We start from the raw sequence: 23,576 nt of genomic DNA, 5'->3' as shown, positions 1-23,576 counted from the left end.
ATGCCTAAGATGAACGGTGGAGCAAAAAAGGGAGGCGAAGCAGGGAAAGGAATCGTAAGGAAGCATTTTCTTTCTCGTTGCACTCTGTTGCTGCTGCCGCATCAGACATCCATCCGGCGCGATACGTTCGCTTTGCTGTTGTGTCGGGTGGAAACGATGTGTTCGAGGGGCTGGTGGTGAAGTGTGCGAGTGAATGCATATCATTTGCATGCGGCAAATCGTGCATGAAGAAAATGTATTCCCGTCCACATCAAGACGTTCCCTCCCAACCCCCCCGGTTGCTTGGTTACTTCATGCCATCCACACTATTCTGTTGTGATAGGCTAACCCTCACGTCCCTTTTTTGTCAAAACCCGATCCCAGGCCACTTTTAATCCATTTTTATTTTATCATTATATTTACATGTGCCGTTGCCTTCTTGATGGTCCTATCTTTCTGACGCCCCGCCAGTACTCCTTGCCCAGTAAACAGACGCGACTGATGGGTGTGGGTTTGTGTAGTAAATCACAATCCACTCGATAGGTTTTATAGTTCCCTTTTTTTTCGAACCGCGTCTCCAACATCTGGTAGGTAGGAGTGTGTACTCGTTTGTTCGGGACCGATAAATGTCGCCCGGTACATGCATTCCGGTACATTCCAGTTTGCATGATAATAAATTAACCTTTTTTTTGTTTTGGAACGGCTAGTTTTCAAGGGCATCACATTTAAGTGGCATAATTTAGCCTCTGTGCCAGTAAGTACTAGGCAATGTACTTGCTTAAAGTACTTTTCTAGGAAAGAAGCTCTTCTTGGGAGACGTTGATAAACTAAAATAAAATAATAGTGAAATAGTGAAATTTAGTCATGACGACTGAAAGACCAAATCATAATCCTTCAAAGAATTCTTTCCTCACCATCACCGGAGTAACGTTTTAAAATACAAATGCCAATCAACCTATTAGCATATGGTGGTATGGAGATGTATGGTGGACGCATGTATTCAACCCCAATTGGAAAATGTTGTTGTATCACAGCTACTCGACACACTGGAGCCCTCCCCCCCCCCCCCGGAGCGTGTTTGTCAATCGGAAAAAATGATGATCCATCACTTCCGTTCACCGGTTCTCGAGCTCCTCTCAAACGTTTTCCCGCTGAGTTTTCCTGTACGTCGGCGAGAGAGCGAGTCCGTTGCTTCCTGTTGCGTTAGTCGACCTAGGTGCTGGCAATGTTTTTCCCCCCTCTCCCCTTGGTGGCCTTTTTCTTCATCCCCTCATCCGAGAGTGTATGTGTGTGTGAAAAAGAGAGAGAGAGAAAGGAAGAGAGAGAGATGAGAATGAACGTTAGAAGGAGAGGATACTAAATTTAGTTGATAATCGCATAATTTTTCCTACCAACCTTGGCGTAATGAATGTTGTTGCCTACGGATGGACTGGAGTCACAGTTGGTGGGTCTGTGTGCGTGTTCCTTGGGAAGGAAAATAAATGTTGGTGGTTCAGGAAGCGAAGGGTGAAGGTGCAAAACGGTTTTATTCATTCTCTCATTAGCTGAGACACGGGTTTTTGCGTGGGGCGCGCGCTTGGTACGGGTTGATGATGCGTTATTATAACCCACAATGCTATCCGGTTTCAGCCAAACCGTCGCCCTTCACAGCTTTATCAAAGCGATGATCTAAAAAGACGTGCTAAGAAAAGAAGAAGAAAAAATGGTTCATTTTGGGCTGTTATTTGTTTTATCAATATTATGAATGCCTTCCGCTTTACGTTTGAACGCACAAACGCACAAAGAGGAGCTAGATGTGGAAGATTGTTTTCATTGTTACGTTCTGAGTAGCAAAAAAAAAACAACGAAGGATCGAGATCCGGAATAAGGGTTAGCGCTAAATTCGTTGAGCTGAAAGGAGAGGGAGATGGGTGGAATGGGTATCAGCCTCCGGTGCAATCAATGGCTGGTGTTAATCAAATAATTTAACAAACGCTAATGCACACCCCAACGATGTGGGCCAACTGCATCAGTCGATGAAGCTGTGAGGAACGAGATCGACCGGTGTGAGAAGGGAGGGACTCACAAACGCTCTCACACAGTGAGTGAATTATGTTAGTTCCATGTGCGATGAACGTGCGTGAGAACGAAATGTGTAAATACAAAAAAGAAAATCATTTCGTTCGAAAACGTTGTTGGAATTGTTTTTTTTTCCTATATTTTATTTGCAAATCAAATTGTTCTTTAACAATGAAAAGTAGTTGAAGAATAATTTATGCAAATAAAGTAAATGAAGAAATGTTGAAACTGTTCTAATATATTAAATACAATTTAATGATAAAAGTTAGCAAAAATTTTCTCCCAATCACATGGGATTTAGCTTCAACATGCCTTAAACTGCATGTTACAATTAATCACATCTAAAGATCATAATTATTTTAGATCAAACTTAAAGTATTAAAGTATTAAAAAAAATATATTATAATATCGATTGAATGATTTTGTTTGAAACATAGAATAAATAAGAATATCGTTAGATCTGCGAGAATAACAAAAAAAAATCCAACAAGCGACCGAAAAAACGGTTTCGCGTTTCGTTCACTCACCCTTCGCACACGGATGAACTCGTGTTCATGCTCACGCGCTCGGTGAGACAGGATGATGTTCCATCCGATCTCACCACCGTGCCTTTTAAACCCGGTTGCACCGCTGTGCGGCATTCATTCGCCAACTGTACGTGCATCGGTACGCAACCAGCCACGCAAGAGCCACGGTACGGTCACGGCACAAGTTTCGCGTCCGCGCTTCTGCTTTCTCGCGCATTTGCACGCGTGCACGAGAATCTCCCATCTGCGTACGGATCCGTGCTTTGTTCGCTCTCACGCCGGCGTATCGGTCTGGTTCTGTCGCCCTCACGCGGTTCGCCCCCTTCCCTCCTTCTCCCCCCGTTTTTGACCGTCTTGCCCCTCCATCGTGCATGATAGTCTCCGGGTGCCGGCTTCATCTCGGTGCGCGCGTCCATCCGTCGTGTAGTAGTTCCGCTGTTGCTTGTTTTTGTGGGCCCGTTTTCCGTTTCACTTCCGGGCCGCGCACCAGATTCAATTTCATCGTTGCCGCCGTCGTCGTTGCTTCCGTTATTTCGTTTAGTTTTGTGTTTGTGATTTTTGTTTTGTTTTTCGTTGCTGCCCGATTTCTTCTTCTGTTGTGGCGAGATGTTGTGATACCCACCATCATCATCATCATCATCATCACACTCATCCACATCATTCAACAACGGCAAAAAGGGTTAGAAGAATGTTACGGCTATATCGTTTCGCATAGTTCCGATCGTAAGATCATCTCCTCTGAGTGTGTGTGTGTTTTTTGTTGTTGTTTTTGTGGATGTTGTGCACTGTGAAGATCGCAAAAAAGTGTATCAACTCACTGTGAAAAAGAGCATTTTTACGAATTCCTCACATGTGTATTGCCGTTTCCGGTAGTGTCCAGCAGACTAGAGGGATGATTTACTATCACCATTAGTGGACTAGCTTTCGGTCATCCTACTCGAAAGTGTTTATGTGTGCGTGTGCATGAGCCGTTTAATCTTCGTGTAGTTTCTCTAGTGCCCTGTATCAGAAGTATCCGTACAGGGTAAAGAGTGTGAGCGTATGTTCTCATTCCGGAAACAAGTGTTCTTTTTGTGTGTATTTATTTGTTCTTGCTAGTTTATTATGTGCCTATAGCATCGTTTTTTTTATTGTGCCATTGGTGTGTCTCGTTGTTGAATTCTTTGCTCTTCTTCCTTTTTTTCCCGTTGTTTTTACTCACCATGTTCCTCGCCGCTTATCCTTCTATTGCTTCTCGGCTTCTCGTCTCGGCTTTGGTCGTACACATATCTACACCAACAATAGCAACAGTCTTCTTAATGACGATAACCACCCATGAGGAGGATGGATGGAATGATGGAACGGCCGTTACGCTGGGCCGTTAAGCAAGCACAGGGTGTAGTACGGGACGGGCAGCAATAGGAACCAGGGAATGGTTCATTCACCTAAAAAGAAGAACCACAACAGAATGGATAAAGTGTGGAACCGTACCCTTGGGGGACCCTTTTGCCCCCCCCCCCCCCGTTTTGCTACCGATTGCTCGTTGTTTCTCTCGTTGCGCATTGTTTCTGTTTTACGATCAATGAAAGCTCACGTACGGGAAAGGGTTTTGAAGTAATCTTATGCTACTGTTAAATGAACCCTTTAAATTTTTGGGAAGCACGTCGATGAAGTACAAGACTTTGTTTTTTTTGCAGCTATTTTACACGTCTAAGTGTCATTGCTTAGAAGAACGGATAGTAAATATTAAATAAATTGATGTTTCTTACTCGTTTACTAAAATAAAAGATATACCCGATGGAATTTACACAGAAACATCTTACTGTTACGAGAATAGTTAATCTTCAAAACATGAACCTATCTCTCTGTCTTCATTAAACTTTCTTTTGTCAAGTTTACAGTTCGATATATATGGTGTACGTACGATTTGTGGTCGATTCCCAAACGACTAGAGAAGCGCTGTAAAATATTATTCCCCCGTGTGGTCATGTCGTAACAACGGTATACCGCCGTAAAATGCATGCACCATCGGTGTTTAGCGGTGAAGGAAAAGAAAACATTTGCGAATGAAAGAGATCGTAAAGGGAGAGAGAGAGAGCTAAAGGGAGCGTGAGAAGGCGGTAAAAGGGAGAGAAGGGTTTTGCAATTCGCGAATAATGGTGGCATGCAACCGTATTCCACTTGGCACTGTAATAATTCATCCATGTTCGCTCTACGATGACGATTCTGTGTGGATTTGTGTGGTATTAAAGTGGAAAGCAATAGACATTTTATAAGAAGAAGATGATTTGTGGAAGAGGAGATTTTTTTTGTTTTTGCAAAATATCTTTTAATACTAAATTTTAAATTAAACCTCGAACTTGGAGTTTTAAATAGTTAAAAAAGCGTTCTATTTTCCCTCAATGCTTAACTAGTACATCATCTCTAAATGTCAATATCATGTTTTGCACCCCTTTTTTGTGGGGTGTTGATGTTGAAAAAAAAAAAAAAACACACACACACACACACACACAAAGAAACTAGTTCGTTTATAATGTTTATTGTTTCGGAGAATATTTCCTCAGCTGCTTTCGTTTTTCGCGCAAAGAATGGCGGTAACCGACAACCGTTTTAATCTAAACACCTTCGAATTGTTGCGTTTTTTTTCTCTCGTTATGTTGGGGTATAAACGGTGAGAGCATATTTGGTTTATGCGCTCTCACCGTTGTTCTGGTACGCTGTAGTGTTCGAACGGCATTCACACCCTTGTTTTTCCCTTTGCTTACTCACTACATGAACTAATAAGTGTGTGTTGTACTACGTCTACTACACGTATATCCGTGTGCTCTATTGTGATGAGAAAAGTATAACAAAATGATTGATAGAGAGTGCTAGAGCGAGACAAAACTCTACGCACATACACAATCGCACTGATGTTGCTACATGCGAATACCATTCGGGGGGCTGCCTTCACGCAATTTTCGCGGTGACAGATCGTTCTACCAACACCGTCGCAATGTGGTGATACTACGCACTACCACCAACGTGGTGATACTTAGGTTCGGCACCCGACACAGCTGAGAGGCACTCGAAGTGCGTCTCTAGAGTGTGTGGTGTAGGTTAGTAGTGCACCCACTCTGGATAAGGTTTGTACAGTTTCCGTTGGTGTATGTTATCGCACGACCGGAACCGGTGTGGGAAAACGTATCGGTAAAGGCGGTATCGTCCATTTGCTGCTTGCCTTGCGGTTCAAGCACGTCTCTTGGCACGATAAATTGTCTTGGGTTAATGTCGTTTACTTCGTTTATTTGTATAACGTGTTTATCAACGGTTGCTAAACGGGGAACAAGTGTCTAGAGTCTAGTGTAGTGTATCATCCAATTGGGTTGTAGGGCGAAAACGTTGCTCACAGCTGAAGTAGATAAGGAGAAGTCGTTGAAATTAGTTTGAAAAATCACTAAACTAAACAGTCGCAACCCTATTCGTTCTTCTTTCGAACCCCGAATGGTTCCATTTGTGCTTCCAAGTGCTGAATGTGACACCCCGGATGAATTATTAACAGAGTTTTATGTCATCCCTCCCCAAAAAAAAATTAATTCCCCTGTGCGTGCGTGCGTGCGTCCGTACGTTTATTTACGAAGGCACCACATTCACCCGTTTGGACATTTCTTGCTTTTTCAATAATAACAAAACGAGCTTTGTACACATGCTCAAATAAAAGGGAAGAAACCCGTTGCAACATTAAAATTGGGACACGAGTCAAAGCGAGACAGGGAATGGTTTTGTTTGCACGCATTCTCCCTCACGCACATATCACAAGTTGCGTTCGAGTTGGCACGCACGAAAAACTGGCTTTTCGCTCTTCCCACGATTCATTCATTTCACACACTCTCGCGCTGTGTTGAGATATACATACGTCACTATTTCACTGCTCTCGCGTTTTGTTGTGCTGATAATCAGGAGCGGAAACAAATGCTGCTTTTTTGCTTCTTCAATTCCATCTAGTGTTTCACTAGATTTCTCACCTTTCTCGCGTTAACCTTGTGGTTTGATGAATGGTGTGATGGTGAAGCAGTATGTGAATTATAATGTAGTAGTGGTTGAATGTGTAGCAAACACAGCAGCACAGTAGTACACGCAGCAACACATGAGTGTGTAAATATGTGAAAATTCAATAGAAATTTAAAAAAAGTTTATCTTAACCTTAACTTTTAGTGATTGATAATAGTTGTTTAAAATTCAAATGACTTGAATGCTGCAAATAGTTGTGAATAATCGTAAAAAAATAAATGAATCAGTTCATCTCACAATTATGCACTATGAGAGCGCAATGAATGAATGATAATTTGTGGGATAGTGAGAAGAGCAGATGCATTGCGAGTGAACCCGCATTGTTCGATGAGGAGAAAGGATACGTTCTTCTCACCTTTATCTCACTTTTGTAGATTATGTGTGTAGGGACGAGTGAGTGGTAGCGCCATTAAACAAACGGAGCGTAAAGTGTATCATTGTTAGCAGTTTGTATTAATAGAAAATTGCTTTGTAATCGTCGTTTTTACATATTATTAATCTTGTTTACAAACACAAAACCACAATAGATTTGAAGAAGTCTCAGTGAGCAAAATTAGAAAATTGTATCAAATCAATTTTATTTTATAAAAAAATCATTCCCATGGATGAAAATGTTGCTTCATTTATAGGAATACAGGTGTAATAGGTTGGTTTAATATTTTCGAAATCTGTTAACACTTATTACAATACTCCTTGAGTGTTAGCGTTAGAATAAAAAAAGTACTAAACAGAAGAATAAATTTCATTTGATTTGTTTCTTTGTTCGAAACATTTTGCAATCGAGAATTGGTTGTAAAAATAAAACAAGGTCGTATCGCTAATAGCTTCATGGTCGCTTGGGCAGAAAAAAAAACTGCTGCCTGATTAAGCTAATTAATCATTGCCCCGCTTATCATCTCCATAGATGACATGAGATGATGGCACCCGCCTTCGTGATGACACGTTTAGTGTCACTTTTTTCCTACTTCTTTACACATCTACAACGATGCAAGTAATGGAACCAGCACCAGGAAACTCACAATCTGATAATTTGGGATAAGGGTATAGGCAGAACGCAAGTAACTAAGGGAGATTGAAAAAAGAGGATGAAAAAGTTCATCCGATCAAAAAAGGGTGCTGATTTTCAAATCTTTATGACCCGGTTTTGTTCTCTGCTTAGGTGGGAGTATTATTTAGTACTGTCCGAGTTTCCGAGTTTAAAAACTAGGAATTTCGGTTTTAATCCTATAAGTTTGATTTACTGATTGATAGGTTTATATCTTTACTTTAAGAGGTATAGTTTTGAAGTTTTGGTACATTTATTTAATGATATTTTTATCACAATGTTTATAAACTTTCTACGAGTATGCCATTTTTTTTATTTTTATTGAGCACAATCATACGAAACTCGTCATTTAAAGGTGTTATCCGTTAACATTACACTGTTACGGAAACCTTCTATATTATTTACCGCCATCTGTGTTTTATTCATCCGTGAAACTAATCTCTCAAAGAAAAGAAAACGAATTACAATCACCTAAAGAAACCTTATGTTGCTCTCCATATAAAGGCAGCGAGAAAAAAGGGGTCCCAAAAGCGGTTCACTGTAACTCCGTGTATCGTATCCCCAAAAACTTACATCTACCACAACATACCAACGCTCATGTAACCTTTCCAACCTTCGGCACACGTACAAATATCAAAGGAAACCTCGAAAACCTGCCCGATGTGTGTGTGTGTGAGTACGTGTGCTAAATTGACGTTCTTGTCTTTATCGTCGTTTGATTCTCGTTCGATATTCCATATTCGTTGCACCATCAAAACACTGTTAACATGCTGTTAACATGTGTGTGCGGCTTCTTCGACACCGTAGCAGCAGCATATGTTTCAAGCATTGTCCCTTTTGTCCAGGACAGTATCAGGTCTCGGACATATGCAACACATTGAAGCGAGGCCCAGCTGGGCAAATAAAAGCATTGTTTGTGGGTGTTGGATGTTTCCGTTGTGGAAAGGAAATACATTGTTTTTTTTTTTCTTCCTTTTATGTGTTTCGTGAGGAAAATGTCTGGTTTATAATCATTAGAAATTAATTTGAGTGCGTTATGGTGAGGTAAAAATTTAAAGTCTACTTATCGCTTAATTAGAAACATTTGTGTCATGTATTTTTTGCTTTAAAGAATGGTTAAATATTTCCTTATGATATAAAAATTTAACCAATGGTCAAATGTAATCATCATTAAGCTCTTAAGTGTGTTAGTGTTACAACAATAAAACCATAGCCAGCCTCTTCTGGTTTCAAAGCATTTCTAGAAGGAGAAATAATCTGTTGCTTCTGCTGTAGAACGATGCTCAGCGTTGGATTACTTCCGCTTCCGGTACTTGTGCGTCGCCTGGTGTGTCGATACTACCATTTCTTGCCATTCTTGCCGGATTCACTCTTTCCAAGCTGCGTAAAATAGCAAACAATTCTGAGCGAGTTCTTTTTTTTTTGTTACACCCGCTGAGGTGAGCAACTCTGAGCGATAAAAGGTGAAAATTCTCGCTCGTCGGTATGCATCTCACGTCCGTAGATGCAGATGTGCACCATCACACGATGCACCGTCTACCATTTTCCAATTCTCACACACCGAACAGAAGGGAGGAAGCAGACATGTATTTCCACACCCGAAACGCGTTGGGGTAGTCACTGTTTCACTTCCTTGCGATTTGTTTATTTCGTTTCAATTACAACGGAATTAATGTGTTTTTCCATTGCTATAAAGATGCCCAGCAAGCAAAGTGCAATCTTCGATTCCGTGCGAGTGGCAAACGTGAAAATGGGAATTGCACTTTTATTGGATTTTCATCCGACAGTGTGTGTGAGTCCCGGCGATCTGTGCAAGATCTTTGTGTACGTTTTGCGTTGTTTGTTCCGATGGCTTAGTTTTCAGCCTGCCCGTTGGAGACAATCACACAACAGTGGGCAGACGCACGCGAAGGATAGATTTTTTTGGGTTATTTTCCTTTGTTTTGCTTATTTACTAACCTTCTAAAGTGGAGTTTCGTTTTTCTTGCTTGGCCTGGTTGTTGTTATCTTTTTTCCTGGTGTCTAGGCATGCAGCAGCACACTGAACAGGAAGTTTATTTGTTTGTGTTTGTTTATCTGTTTATTTTCGTCCCGTAAACGAATAATGTTTACGATCGGGCTCAAATTCTATTGGAAGATGTAGCGCGCAAGCATTGATGTGATGTGGTTTCATGTTGTTAATGGTGGTGGTTAGGGTGATACATACGGTTGAGTCTGAATCCCCCAGGAATGCACCACTCGATCATTCAAATGCATACATCAGGGTTTCTAGAAGAAAAAAAATGCTGTCTGAATCATCACACATTCCACGTTACGTAGACAATGGTACAATCGTTTCGATTAAACAGAGTTTTGAAACAAATAAAAACTAATATGTAATATCACTGCATCATCTTCTCAAGTTGTGATACCTCAAATTGTAACAGATTGATTCCTTACCGGATGGTTGGAGCCTCATTTGCATTCCAGATGTGCGCCACATTCTCACCTTAAGCCGTTTATTTATTTGTTCGAACGGTTCTTCGCCTTTCCCTGATAACCGTAACTCCTGACACACGGGGGGGTTGGAAAAATGCAAATAGCTCCCGACGGTCGGAACACTGACGACAATCAGACTCGCACAAATCGTCATGAGCCCACTGAGCTGGTGACTGCACCCGCGATTGCACCCGCGATTGCGTCCAATTGCACGGGGTAGCGCGGATAGTTGTTTTACATAATCTTGACTAATTGATAGTGATAGAGTGGCATGTTTATTGCCAATCGCCCCGTCGAAGGTGCGGATTCAGCGAGGTCAGCTTGACATTTGCACCCAGGTGTAGGATTGAGAGAAGATGTTCGTAATACTGTGATAACAAAGAAATGTTGAGGTTTGGAGTTTGAAAAAGAATATTGTAGACAAGCTTCTTGGTCCAGTGCATAGCTGAGTAGGATTTTTATTAACATCAAATACTATGCCATCAATATCCGATCAGAAATCGAAGAGATTTATTGAAAAACCTTGATGTCCGAAGTTGTCCAATTGAAGAACTCTCTTTTTGAGTATTTGTTTCAAGTAGTACATAACAGTTTGGTTCCTATTTTTGGCTTTAAATAACATCGATTCACCCCGACCGTACTGTTCTAGCTATATCTATTTCCAACATTAAGTAGAGTTACAGCGTTCCTATCACAATAATGTTCTCCTTCCTAGCAGCTATTGTCAATACGGTTCGTTTATACATATGGTACGACGAATATGATTTTCTCGTCTAAAGTTTCCATCGTTTACGTTTCGGAACGCGGTGATAGGATGTAAAGCAATGATGAGGGCATTGGATCGATCACCAGCTGTCGGTTATTTGGCCTTCGTTTCAGCATGGCGACACCTTTTTCTGCCTAGTTTCGTTTGCACTTTTCAAACACATCATTACTGGGACGATACTTGTCAGCCCCACCGGCCTAGGCCAGCATCATCGGGGGTGAGTTGTTGTTTTGTTACCGTCGTCCATCGTTACCATGCAGAGCCACCCAGGGCAGTGCAATTTCAGTTGGCTCAGTTGCCCAACGGCACCTGATATTGGTTGGAATTGGATGCGGTACGGACCGGGGGTGCGGACATACAGCACCGAGCGCTGACGAGTGTATAGCGATTCATTTTGTGCTCCGGATCGCCTCCAGGGGAACTTACCTTTCCGCATGAGAGGCCGGCGATGTAATATGCGGCTCTCCCGTGCGTTAGCTCTCCAGTGTAGGCGTCCGGCCTTCCTACGGAGATGCTGCTCTACCGAGGCAGAAATAGAAACCGATAAAAAGCTGATCGAAATGTGCGGACTTGTTGCGGGTCTTGTCCATCCGTACGAATCTTCCCACCGATATCCGTAGGCTGGTTTTTGGTGACGACAGAGCAAAATAAACGGAATTATTAACGAAGGATAACTGTCCCCAGGCGGGTTTTTGCAGCAGGGATGGTTCCCGGTTGTCGCGCTCATAGAAAGGTTAAAAGTTATCACGGCAGAAACAGAAAGTACTGGAAATTGCATTGATTTTCACTCCAACGCACACCGTTCCGATCACTTTCGCGAACACGTGTAACTTCGCTGGACGTGGGTTTTGTGCAAACTGCGATTTGTTTTTGCCACTTTGCACGAAATGTAAAAGGAGGAAAAAGGGAATGTAAAGGTACGAAAATAGCAATCGTACTAAAATTGGAATCTGCCAAGATGCTAAAAATATAATGCAGTTAAACACACCACGATGCTAGCGATTGTATTTGCCACGACGGGAAAACGGTTGGAGAACAGAACGTTTGGGCTTTATTGTGACGAGAGATACTTCATGATAGATATTTTTAAACTTAATTAGCTTATCATTGATGTGCTTCTGAGCGAGGGTGCTTTTCTAAAACCATCTGTAGCTGTACATTCGGAACATCCAATCAATCTGAAAGTTAGGCTTCTGCTGATTGCATGTAAAATTTTCCACCTCATTTGGTTTCGTTTCATTATCCACTGTTGTTTACATGTTTATAGTTTGTTTTGATTTACCCTCTCTCTTTATTCATTATCCAGTCGTTAAAAAAACAGCTTTAAAAGTGTATTGCCGAACAATAATGTGTCAACTTATGTACGAATGTTTTAAAACGGTGTGTTATTTAATTGCCTCGTGATGTTTCTCTCGCCAAACTTCTCGTGCCTCTTACTTTGATGTGCTCCAGCATTTTGTGTGTTCCAACATTTGGTTTCGAAAACAACTCTGGTCTGCACCCTTGCTTATCGCATCGTAACATTCACATTCCAGCTAAAAACCGTGTGCTAATGTAGTGTTTAATTGCGTATCGTTTCACCAACTCAAGTGACACTTGCAATGGGCAAAGATGTTGTTGTGCCACTGTGTTTTTTTGTGTTGCAGTGGATAAAACAATCCCTTGCCCCAATAGAGTGGACTGATTGAATGCTTCTTCTAGTATTAGCCATCGAAACAGTGGTAATGTGGCTAGAGTGTCTACCGTTAAAAAGCTTCACAAATCAATCCCAGAAAGTTCGAATGGATTTTAAGTCTGCTGTTCGCATTTCGTTAGCTGTTGCAAGTAACCGTTAGGGAAAGGTTGTGAGCACCTTTTTTGGCGAATTGTTGCGTTGCGAATCGATCCCGATCGATACGAAAATTGCACCGCCAAAACCATCCCGTACCACCGTGAACGGTGTCGATATGCAGCGCCGTGGCGGGATGGCACCGGCTGCAGTTTTAACGCAACAGCAGCAACAGCAGCAACATCCGCAACAACAACAGCAGCCACAACCACATCATCCACCGGCGAGAAGTGATCCAGCGACGGTTTCGGCATCGCAAAGCAAAGGTAAATAACTGAGCCCCACCCACGACGACGATGGGTTACGATCACGACAGTACGCGGCAGAAGAACCCGGCAGAGAAAACGATAAGCCCCCAGTGGAGTTAAGTGGTGGCAAAAGCTTCGCTGATTACGGGCGCAATGTATCACCGGCAGTAACGGTAGCAGGAAACAGTTTGCACACAGCTTCACTTTATTATCATCTAATTACTGTGTGGACTTTGAAGTGTGTTTACAAACATACACTTGGGCTATAGCTGACTGGTTCGGGTTCGCAACTATGCTGCTGTGCGGTCAAACCAGTGGGGACGTCCAACTGTCAACAAAACGGTGTGTACTAATAAGACTAAGAAGTGACACATCATAAGTCATTCCATCCCAGGAATATGGGAAGGGTTTTTCCCATCGTTGGGGATGTGTTCGTTGTTATGTTTTTGGGGCAAAACAGAGGCAATGAGCTTGAGATTCTAGAGAGTTTTGAGTCATAAGTAGACAAATGTTATATTGATTCGTTTGTGATGTACTAAGATAAGTTAGTTTGAACATCATTTAGCCCAGAATTCGGTCCATTTCTTCCAAGGAAATCTCTCTATTAGTAGTCATCCTCTCACACATGTAGGAGGACATAAATATATTTCTAACGTATTCGAGTTCTCGAGTTCTCTCGAGAAACTACAAGGATTTCCAAAGTATTGAGCAGCCTTGATGAACAAAAGCATTTGTAGCATGATGTTGCGAAATGCGAAATGTCTGATCCAGTACTGCACACACCGTAGGTCATGAATTTGAATGTAATCCAGCACGATCTCGCTTGTACTAACTGTCGACTGTGGCGACTACGTGCTAAACATAATAAACTGACCAGCCATGGTCAAGTTATCGAACAAATGATCAAAGTGAAACACGAAACGTGCATATGTTCAGTTTTGCGATAGAAATGTTTCTGGTTTGATTAGTCTATGTTACATCATAAGCAATTCTTCGTATAATACCATGGGATTCAATGTAAAATCCATCTGTTCTATCGATAATTTCATCAAAGTGATATGTAGATTTTAAACAATACTGGGTATTGTGGAATGTGGGCAATTTCCTAAGTTCTCGCAATATCAAAGCGATAGAAATCTCTTAATTTATATAAATTACAGACGATGATGACGCCATCACACTCTCTCGATTATTCTTGAACATTACGATAAGTTGTCTGCTTTGTCCGTTGTCTGGGGCAATAATCAATTCCACGCCATAACACTTTAGACATTCCATATTTAGAAATTGCTTATTCCCGTACACATTGCACACCAAATGCTAGAATCTGTAATCCATTGACATTATCAATGGTGTTAACCGTTGGGATTAGTGCAAATCTCACCACGGACACAATGGCCAAACAAACACTACCATTCTCACCCGTTTTTGCCGATAATGTCCATTTCTGTCACCGGGAACCCGTACATAGTAGTGTTCCAGTGGTCGACACCGCCGCGTATTCGAATTCTGTGTGTGCGTATGAGGCCATGAAGGGTAGCTGCAATCCCTTCTCGCGAGGACACTTAGGCACGAGACGCGAGTTACAACGCTGATGTGTACGGATTAGACCAGCGACAACAGCCTTTCGGAGCGAACAATACACGGAGACATCGTAGATGCTTTTTCTCCCCGCTTCGTTTGCGATGCATTTCTCATTCTAGCGCATGCAGCTCGGTGGGACACTTTACCTATGTACTGCACTGGTGCATATTTGTTTAATCAAGGCTGCAAAACTGCACTGCCAAAGGGTCACCGACGAGGGCAATCGGTGTTAGTTGACGGCAAGCTTACACCATAGAAAGAGAGAGAGACAGAGAGAGATAGAGAGAGCAAGCATTAGGGGTGAGTTTGAGTCGCATGCAAGTGCGATAAATAGTACACATCTGTACACCGTGGCTCCATCCCGCACCTTCCGATGGAGGAGGGATGTAAGGTCGTGTGGTTGACTCCATCCACACGGTTGTAATGATGGTTACGTCCACTAGGTCCAGCCGGAGACGGAAGCCATTTGTTCTTCTTTGCCAGGCAAGTGTTTTTTCTTCTCTTCTTTTCGCTTCCCTCTCGCGCTCTATGCAACCGTTTCGGTGCGGTTGTTTACTAGCAGCAGTGTTTTGTATGATACACCTTTCTATTAGCGCCAAAGTGAAACAATTGTTGTTCTCACTCACTGTAGATTGCATTTTATTTCCCCCTTGTTTGCATAACGCAGGTCCAATTGGGGAGGGGTTGTGGGTTACGTTTTGAAAGCGAAAAGTATTGTCGCCGTAAGCTAGAAAAGTCGTTCCGGATTTGTTTTATGATTAGATATTTGTTATTTTACATTGAATTCATTTTAAAGAGCTAAATAATCTCTAGAACTTGTATAGAATCCAAGGAGATAATAAATAGAAATGAAATAATATTTTAAAGAATAATTTTTCTACAAATACTTTATCAGAATAGGCATGACAAAACTACACGACATCAAATTATAATTTATTCGATAGAGCTTTTTCCACCATTCGCACGATGGAGTATGCAATTTTCCTTGAATTTTCAAATCCAATAACTCAATACGAAAGTTAACCCAACGGACGTAAACATGTTTGCAACCGACCGTCAGCAAACTTCCGCGCGAGCGCCATTTTGCGTTGACGGGGCTTTGATAATTTCATTTCGGCTGGAAAGTTTTCACTTTTCCGATAGCGTATAGTAATATTTTTTTTATTATTTAATTTCCCGTTGAAGAGAGTTTTATTCAAAAAAAGGGTGGGGAAACTTACCGCTTGTTTGATAGTTTCGGTTGGTCAAATGTGTTTGCCCATTTTATTTTCCGTGTCAGGGACAGACCACCACCATCCGATGTGGAACACCACCACCCTTTTGGGTGTGTGTATGCTAGTTAGAGTCAGCAGTGAGGAGAACCGAGATAGAGAAATACAATGTTTCATGTGTGATTTTTGCTGCTTTCGGCTGGTCTGTTGAGTGTTTGAGGACCCGTATTACAAGACACTGGACGGTGAACGGGGTGTGTACGGAGATACCAGAGGCATTTCGTCGTCCGTCACCGGGCGTACCGGGCGTGTTCCGTCCGCCCAGTTGTGCCAATTTATTCCGGTCTCGATTTCATTTAATTCCATTTTATTATCGCTACAAAAGAAGCATATGAAGTAGAGCAACTTACCCGTGGAACTCCATCGGCCACCTTGCTCTTTGCTACCCTGCAACACTTGCTTTTGGGCCATTTCTTGAGGGTAAGTTTATGGTCTGTTTCCTACGGGGATCGGCACCACCACCACTCACACACATACACTCTCATCGCGAATGCAACCGAACGTGCGGCAATGATGCACTTGCAACAAAAAGTACCGCGTCCACCGGGTGGTTGCATTCTTTCCATTCCACGGAGAGGGAGTGACAGTTCGTCCTCGAACGGGGGTAGTATTGAGGAGTTGCTTCCTGGTGCAGCCCTCGGACCCAATCGAACCGAGTGTGACGAGTGTACGGCTCTGCGGTGCGATGCAAAACTGTCGTCTGAAAAGTTACAGCCAAAGCTTCTATAAAGGGGAAAAAAACTTCTAAAAGCATGTTGTTACACATTCCAAATGCCCACAGCGGCCGCGAAGACATGGAGCGGTAAGCTTGGAATCATTGATCGAGCTAATGGGGGGTTGGGAAAATGAGAAAGAGAGAGAGAAAGAAAGAGAGTAGCCTTTTTCGATACAGAGGTTTGTGCACATTCTGTTTTGTCGCGTCCGTCCTACAGGGTTAATAAGACAAAATCACCAATTGGGAAAAAACGGGGAGAAAGAATGCTGCTGCTGATGAGTAGCTGCTGGAGTGCGGTGTAACTCCGCAGTGCTGCTGCTGAAGGAGGAGACTTGGTGTTTGTTTTTATTACAAACCGCATGTTTCGCTTTCCGATTAGCTTCTGCTGAGCTGGCTATAAATGTTTGACTTTGTTCGAGCGAACACCCCAAATATGCCACATTTATATTTTACATCCTTTCAGAAGTCAATTGAGCCGTGAGCGGCACATGGGTTCTATATAGTTCGATAAATTAGTCCAACCGCGAGCTATGAATAACCATTTCTCACCCCCCGGTGGGGCGTCGTACTAAAACCCTCACGGGACACACTCTTAGTAGTTGTGGCTGTGTCTGGGCATCTGGTAAATGTTTATTGTGAGATTTAAGTGTTTTACACCGCGGATGAATGAACCTTATTATGGGTTTGCTTGTGTGCATATGGCTCTGAGTGTATGCTCTAATGATATATTTGTTTTGTTAGTTTTTCGAACAAATTCTCAAGTTCTTCAAGTCAGCAATTGAAACATAAATTGTTGATTTTAGAAATATTGAATAGCTTTATCATTCATACTCTTAGGAATGACGAGATTGTTTTGAACATGTTTTTTTTTCAATTATTTCCTAAATGAAGTCTTAAAATCCACATTATAAACTCAACATACTGTCAAATTGGAAAATTCGCCAAATGTCTCTGAATCCGTAAAACTCCGCGTTCTACTAAGAAATTCCGTCTGTCAGGACAGATGGAAAAATAATTATTATGGCCATTTATCGTTTTAAATGAAGCTTTCGCACAAGTTTTATAGGAATTATAATTTACGGTCTTGTAAAATTTTATCTCCTTGATGAATTCAACCATTTCCTAATATTTATTTAGCAACACCATTTAGTAGCTCAGTGGAAATCCACTGTCAAAGTGTACGTTTCTAATAAAAGAAAGAAAAAATGGTACGAGGTAGCGATCCGGACCATTGAGCACTAATTTGGTGTGTTAAACTAAATATAAGAGCACTCCCCCCGAGAGGGGTGGAAAATTAGCTCACCAAGGAACCAGAGTGGCAGAAAAACCAAAGTACAATGACCAATCCTCATCGTGTTAGTTGTGTGCGGTGGAACCCAACCAACCACCCCGGAAAACGAGTGTAAAACGCTGGGGGATATAAATGTATGAACGCCGCGTCATAATAATGAAGTGTGATTTATTGCGAATAGCCAACGCACCATTTCGCCCGTTTCGGTCGTGCATAAAATTTGCCCGAGATCACGGACCAACTGCCAACATCTCCCATTCCTTCATATATCTCGGTCTTGGAAAACCGTGTCCTTGCTGTGTGTGTGTACCTAGTGTCACAGTGAGATTGGTTACCGTTCCTCGGAGAGTTGGACAAGTGCTGTTGAGAGAATAATTTATTGCTGATAAAGAGCGAAAGGATCTAACAAGGAGACACATGTACATTCACCCAGCGTAAACGGGAGCAATCTATCGAGCCAATCGAAGGATTTCCATGGCGTTCGACTGCTGGTGGTTGCTCCTTTGGGTGGGGGAATGTGTGTACGGGGGTTGTTTGGTTAGCGAAAAGGACACGCGTATCGCCGTGCGAGTGTACACGCTCCGAAAGTTGGTTAATATACTTTTGTTTTATTGGTAAAGTTTTCCTGCTTTAAATTTGCATGTTTTATGCTTGTGGCATTCATCATGCGAGCGGTTAGTGCCCAGATATCGAAAGAAAAGGTAAAATGGCAAATGGTCTGCTCCACGAGGCACAGTCGGCGGCAGTATTATGGGGTCGGATGTGATAAAATAACAGGGCGAAACTTTTTTTTTTCGTTCGTGGTAAACTTTCGTTTCTCGGTTTACCTTTTTTCGTTTTTTTTTTCATTTGTGCAATGGGAAAGTACTGAATGGCGGGAGAGATTTACAAAAACAAACACCAAACAAATACCCTCAGTGCTATAGTTTTAATAGGGTTAAATGATGCTGACAGAAAAATGTAGCTTTTGAGAATCTTCTTCAAGCGCGAAAGTACGTGCGAAACAGTTATAATTGATTTTTGTTTTATTTGTTTGGTGTGTTTTAGGTTTTATAAATTATTTATCATGCTTTTTTTGCTGCTACTAGGTCTAAAGATGATATATTATATGAAGTTCCAACTCTGACATTCATTATGACATTTGAATTTGAAGTTTTTGTACTTCGAGTGCTTTTGGCCGGTCCTTTCCAATATTGTCTTGTCAAGAGTAACAGTTATTTAAAACAGTTTCTGAGAGTCATAGTGGGCAAATGTTTGCATTTTACATTATAACTCCCTCGCATTAAAATACATCAATTTATAAATTGTGCTAAATTTCCCAAAAAAAAAGCTAAGGCTTAGGCCATAGGAAATTTTCAAATTTATAGAATTTTTATATTTCTTTTTATTTTTTATTTATTTTTTAATTTAAAGCATTGTTTAAGTTAAAAGAACCCTATTGTAACAATTTCGCATTAAAATGAAACAAATTTTTAAATTTTGCTAAATTGCTCAAAAAATCGTAAGGGGTAAGCTTTATGAAATTTTCGAGTTGAAAATTTTTTAAAATTTTTTTTGTTATTTTTTGTTTTTTTTTTAATTTAAAGCATTATTTGAGTGAAAAGAAACTTATTGCAACAAATTTGCATTAAAATAAATCAATTTATAAATGAGGAAAAAAATGAGGAAAATTTTACATTTACACAAACGGGGTATGGAACTTGGTTCCCCAAATAACTTCTGGCACAGACATCTGAGGACATGGCCGTCCAAGAAGAAAATGTAGCCCTTGGTGCCATCTATCGACCACAGGTTAAAGATTGGCGATCCGTTGGATACCGACCGAGTTATAGGCAAAACTTGCTGCAAAAAGGAGACTTATGAGATGGAAAATTAATATTTTGTCTTAATTTTTTTAATTTTTTATTTATTTTTTAATTTAAAGCATTGTTTGAGTGAAAAGAAACCTATTGTAACAATTTCACATTAAAATAAAACAAATTTTTAAATTTGGTAAATTGCTCTAAAAAATGATAAGGGGTAAGCCTTATGAAATTTTCAATTCGAAATTTTTTTTAAATTTTTTTCTTATTTTTTAATTTTTTTTTTTAATTTAAAGCATTATTTGTGTGAAAAGAAACTTATTGCAACAAATTCGCATTAAAATATATCTATTTTTAAATTTTTGCTAAATTACTCAAAAAAATGGTAAGGAGTAAGCCTTATGAAATTTTCGAATCGATTTTTTTTTCATTTTTTTCATTATTTTTTATGCTTTTTTTAATTTTAAGCATTATTTGAGTGAAAAGAAACTTATTTCAAACAAATTCGCATAAAAATACATTAATTTAAAAAATTTTGCTTTCGTAAAATAAAACTTTGAATTGGAAAAAATGTACAACATAAAGCACGAATTAGTAATGTGAAAATAATTACACTATGAAACAAAACCCAACAACAGCCACAACCAAACTGTCCTCCCTTGACGACAGCACATTTCATCGCGTGAACAACGGACATATTAAGCGCAAACTTCACTAGACAGTGTTGTAGCTTTTGGGTAAAAAACTCTGTGCCGCACAACTCGGAACACTCTCGGGATGGGAATTAGCCGACCTCTTCTCCATCGGTCAACCAAGCCAAGTCATCGGAAGCGACAACACGCGCGACAAGTGCACACAACAACGTGGCCCGGAGTCATAGCATCTCTTGTCATTGAGCCCTGACTCTCAATAATAGCTCGAAGGTTGGTTCGGTTACATTTCACATGGGTCTGAAATGGAACTACCATTCTGTGCTGTTTCTGTGTTTGCTTCCACGTTTTCCACAGTAGTTTGTGCTTGCGGAGGTAAAAAGTAAAACTGAACAGCATTTATTTGAAGCCTCATCGGGTGAATATGCTGCCCTTCTACCCCACGCAGAACTCAAGCTGGGTGGGTTTGCTCTAATGATTATGTGCTTAGTGATCATTTTCAATTTCTTACTACGCCTTTTGCGCCTTTCGGGTTCGAAGCGGACTGGCGGCAAGATATCTTGAGCATCGTGATATTTATGTTTTAATTCAATCGTTGTTTACATTTTGAAGCAACCCGTGTTGCACCTCGTTACGACCGTATGGTCTCCCTCGAGCTTTGCGGGCTAATGACAAACAATTCCTAACCTTAAAATGGCTCCACCACTTGCTAATTCGCTGGTGGGAGTATGATTCACTGCAATCGCTTGCGACGCACTGGCGCCTTGGTGTTATTTTTTTCTCCCCGGCCAAGCAGTTTCTAATTGTTATGGCTACAGAAATAAAACCGTTGCCCTGTACATTCTCGGGAAGTAATCCAAAACGAGAACAAGTGATGTTTGTTCTTGTTAGTATCAAATGTGTTGTCAGTTGACATGTCAGCAAGACAGTTCCTTATGGACAGTTTCTTAGTTATGGAAACTTATACGAAACCAGAAAATTTGAATGATAGAAAATTTTGATTCATGTTCCACAAAGTGTATTACTCCAGCAGAAATGTATAAGAGTATCTTTTAGAGAATTATTATTCCAATTCCGAGGCCTTTCTGTCCTGTAATAAATATGGGTTCATAATCATTTCCATGAACTCTCCAGTGACTTTCACATGGATAGTACTTGAGGTATAAATAAATGAGACTATTTCCCATGACAGAACTGCCTCTGATCAATTTCAATTGAATTCTTCTAGAAGGATACCTTCTTGAATTGGAGAACCTCACGTATCTAAGGATACTTTCATATGCAAACTGCGACTAATTATGCAGAAGATCTTCCAAGGATCTGCTGATTTGAAATTTCAAAGCAACTGCATAAGACACCTCATCTCTAAATCTAAACATGCCTTAGGAGAGCTCTGATCAATGCAGTTCTATGTCTGAAGCTCCTCATTTTTAGTAAGCTCCAAACTGTATGAAAGTAACCTTCAAAACATTAGACTTACAAGTTTAATGTTTTATTAGCCATATTTCACACTTCGCCAGGTTTATATAAATCATCATAAATCACAAATTTATACACAACTTTATCCGTCGCATACACGATCTTTTATCTAAAAAACCTATTAAAGTTTTAACGAAATTTGAAAGGCACAGATATTTTCAGCAATACAGCTGAACACCAACCATCCCTCAATGTTATGCAAATTTGAGCCGTCGCTGTAGAGACGCGCCCATAAAACGAAATTTAATTATTATTCCTGCTGTCCATGGTTACGAGAGTGTGCATGTCGACGATATGAGGCCGAAAGTGATGTTGGCCATAGCATCATAAATCCGAACTCCTGATCCTCGCATCGGTCACCTCCATCCGCCATGGTTGGAATCGGAGACTCTAATTCATTTTTACTGCACCAGGATGGTTCACCATCCATGCAGTATTTCATATTGCAGTATATTTCATTTGCACTGCTTAGTATCCATCTTGTTTTGTTTTTTGCGATACTTTTCCCTCGCTTGACCGTTTCGGTTAATTTGTGCAAAATGATGCCATAAAATGTTTCACCGTTGTGTTGGGTGCAATTTCGAGCATCGGTGTTCGCGCAATCATTACATTAGGAGTTCGTTTGATGGATGATGGAATGTAAAAAAAAGAGATGGAAGTTATATGACGAGGAAAAGTCAAAAGGTAACTGCAAAAGCCAACCGGAGCCAGTCATACATTCGTGGTGGTGTAATAAAGTGCAAAGCTTCCGGTTGGTCGATGCATCGATAAGAAGGCGTTATGCACCTCGAAGTGCATCGCTTTTCGAAGCTTTGCCTTGCACAAGGAATCGATTGCTCTTGGGTACCATAAAATGCCATCCAGTCTGCAAAAAAAAGCAATAAAAGATGCTTGTGCTAATCCACTGCACACTGTTCGAATGATTGTAAAAGCTCAAGGATTCATTTGCTAGGGCGGCACACAGAACGATCATTTTCCGCACACATGGATGTGGAATTTATATTGCTTGAAAGCTAATTGAACAACGCTAATTTAAATCTCTTCCGAAATTGCATACAAAACACGAAATTATTCCTGTCGGAGAACATTAAACCGCGCATATCCTTGGGGCAGAAGGATGTCATATTATTTTCTACGGCTTTTAAAGTCGTTCCTTCAAGTTTCTTGGACCTTTGTGTACGTGTGTTCTGTGTATGGCGGTTTATTTTTTGTTTCTCCTAAAGTCCCAATCTACAGCTAGCGTGTAACCTTTTGATGTTTTGGCTGATCGTTGGTGCGGTTTGTATTTTTTACGCATTTGTTTTTAAGTGTTTCCTTCGCGGGGCACACTCGCCCGGTTGTTAAGCGATAGCGACAAAGCGGCTCCGGTAAAGGTAATAAAACGGTTGGCTTTTTTTGAAAAGCGCATCGAATAGTTCGAGACGAATACCGTTCACACGTTCACCACAATGAGGCTGAGCGTTCCTAGGAAACGTTTGGAAGTTTCGTTCCCTTCCCGTTTGCTGGTGGAAATGCCAGACCTCCGGTCGGTCGTAAAAGTTTGTCCGGAACGACGATGATCCGAGATGATCCTTGTAACAGCACAGCAGAGCAGCTAGGGAAGCAAACAGGAATGCAGCGGCTGCTGGTGTCTGGTGTTGTGCGTCTGTTTTCTGCGCCTTAAGGGTGTGATGTGTCCGTTTGGTGCAACGAACATGAGAGCCAGCCAGGTCAATAGCGGTAGGGCTGCCAATGGTAGTAAAAACTCATCCTTATCCTGCCAAATGCTTTGCCATTTCCATCTTTTGTTTTTCCTCGCTTCACGGAGGTCTTGAGATCTGCAAAGA

The 23,576-nt window shown here is 41.1% G+C and overlaps 1 protein-coding gene across 7 annotated transcripts in view; it reads left to right on the top strand.

Annotated features, from left to right (window-relative positions):
- LOC125772114 (ankyrin repeat domain-containing protein 11) overlaps window positions 1-23,576 on the top strand; it is a 34,208-nt gene that overhangs the window by 5,165 nt on the left and 5,467 nt on the right. The window contains exons 1-2 of one of the 7 annotated variants that reach the window (XM_049443485.1): window positions 2,689-2,731; window positions 12,584-12,976. The exons of 3 other annotated variants lie outside the window; for them this stretch is intronic. In XM_049443485.1, the coding sequence (XP_049299442.1) occupies window positions 12,829-12,976 (148 nt within the window). In that variant the 5' untranslated portion in view covers window positions 2,689-2,731; window positions 12,584-12,828. Of the gene's footprint in view, window positions 1-2,686; window positions 2,732-5,064; window positions 13,301-23,576 lie in introns of those variants that run through there. 3 more of the 7 variants (XM_049443488.1, XM_049443484.1, XM_049443486.1) reach the window with 3 other exon arrangements.

Source organism: Anopheles funestus, chromosome 3RL (assembly GCF_943734845.2).
Source record: "Anopheles funestus chromosome 3RL, idAnoFuneDA-416_04, whole genome shotgun sequence".
In the NCBI taxonomy this organism is placed as follows: Eukaryota; Metazoa; Arthropoda; class Insecta; order Diptera; family Culicidae; genus Anopheles; species Anopheles funestus.
The sequence above is the reverse complement of the archived record's forward strand: the minus strand, read 5'-3'. Positions and strand labels throughout refer to the sequence as shown.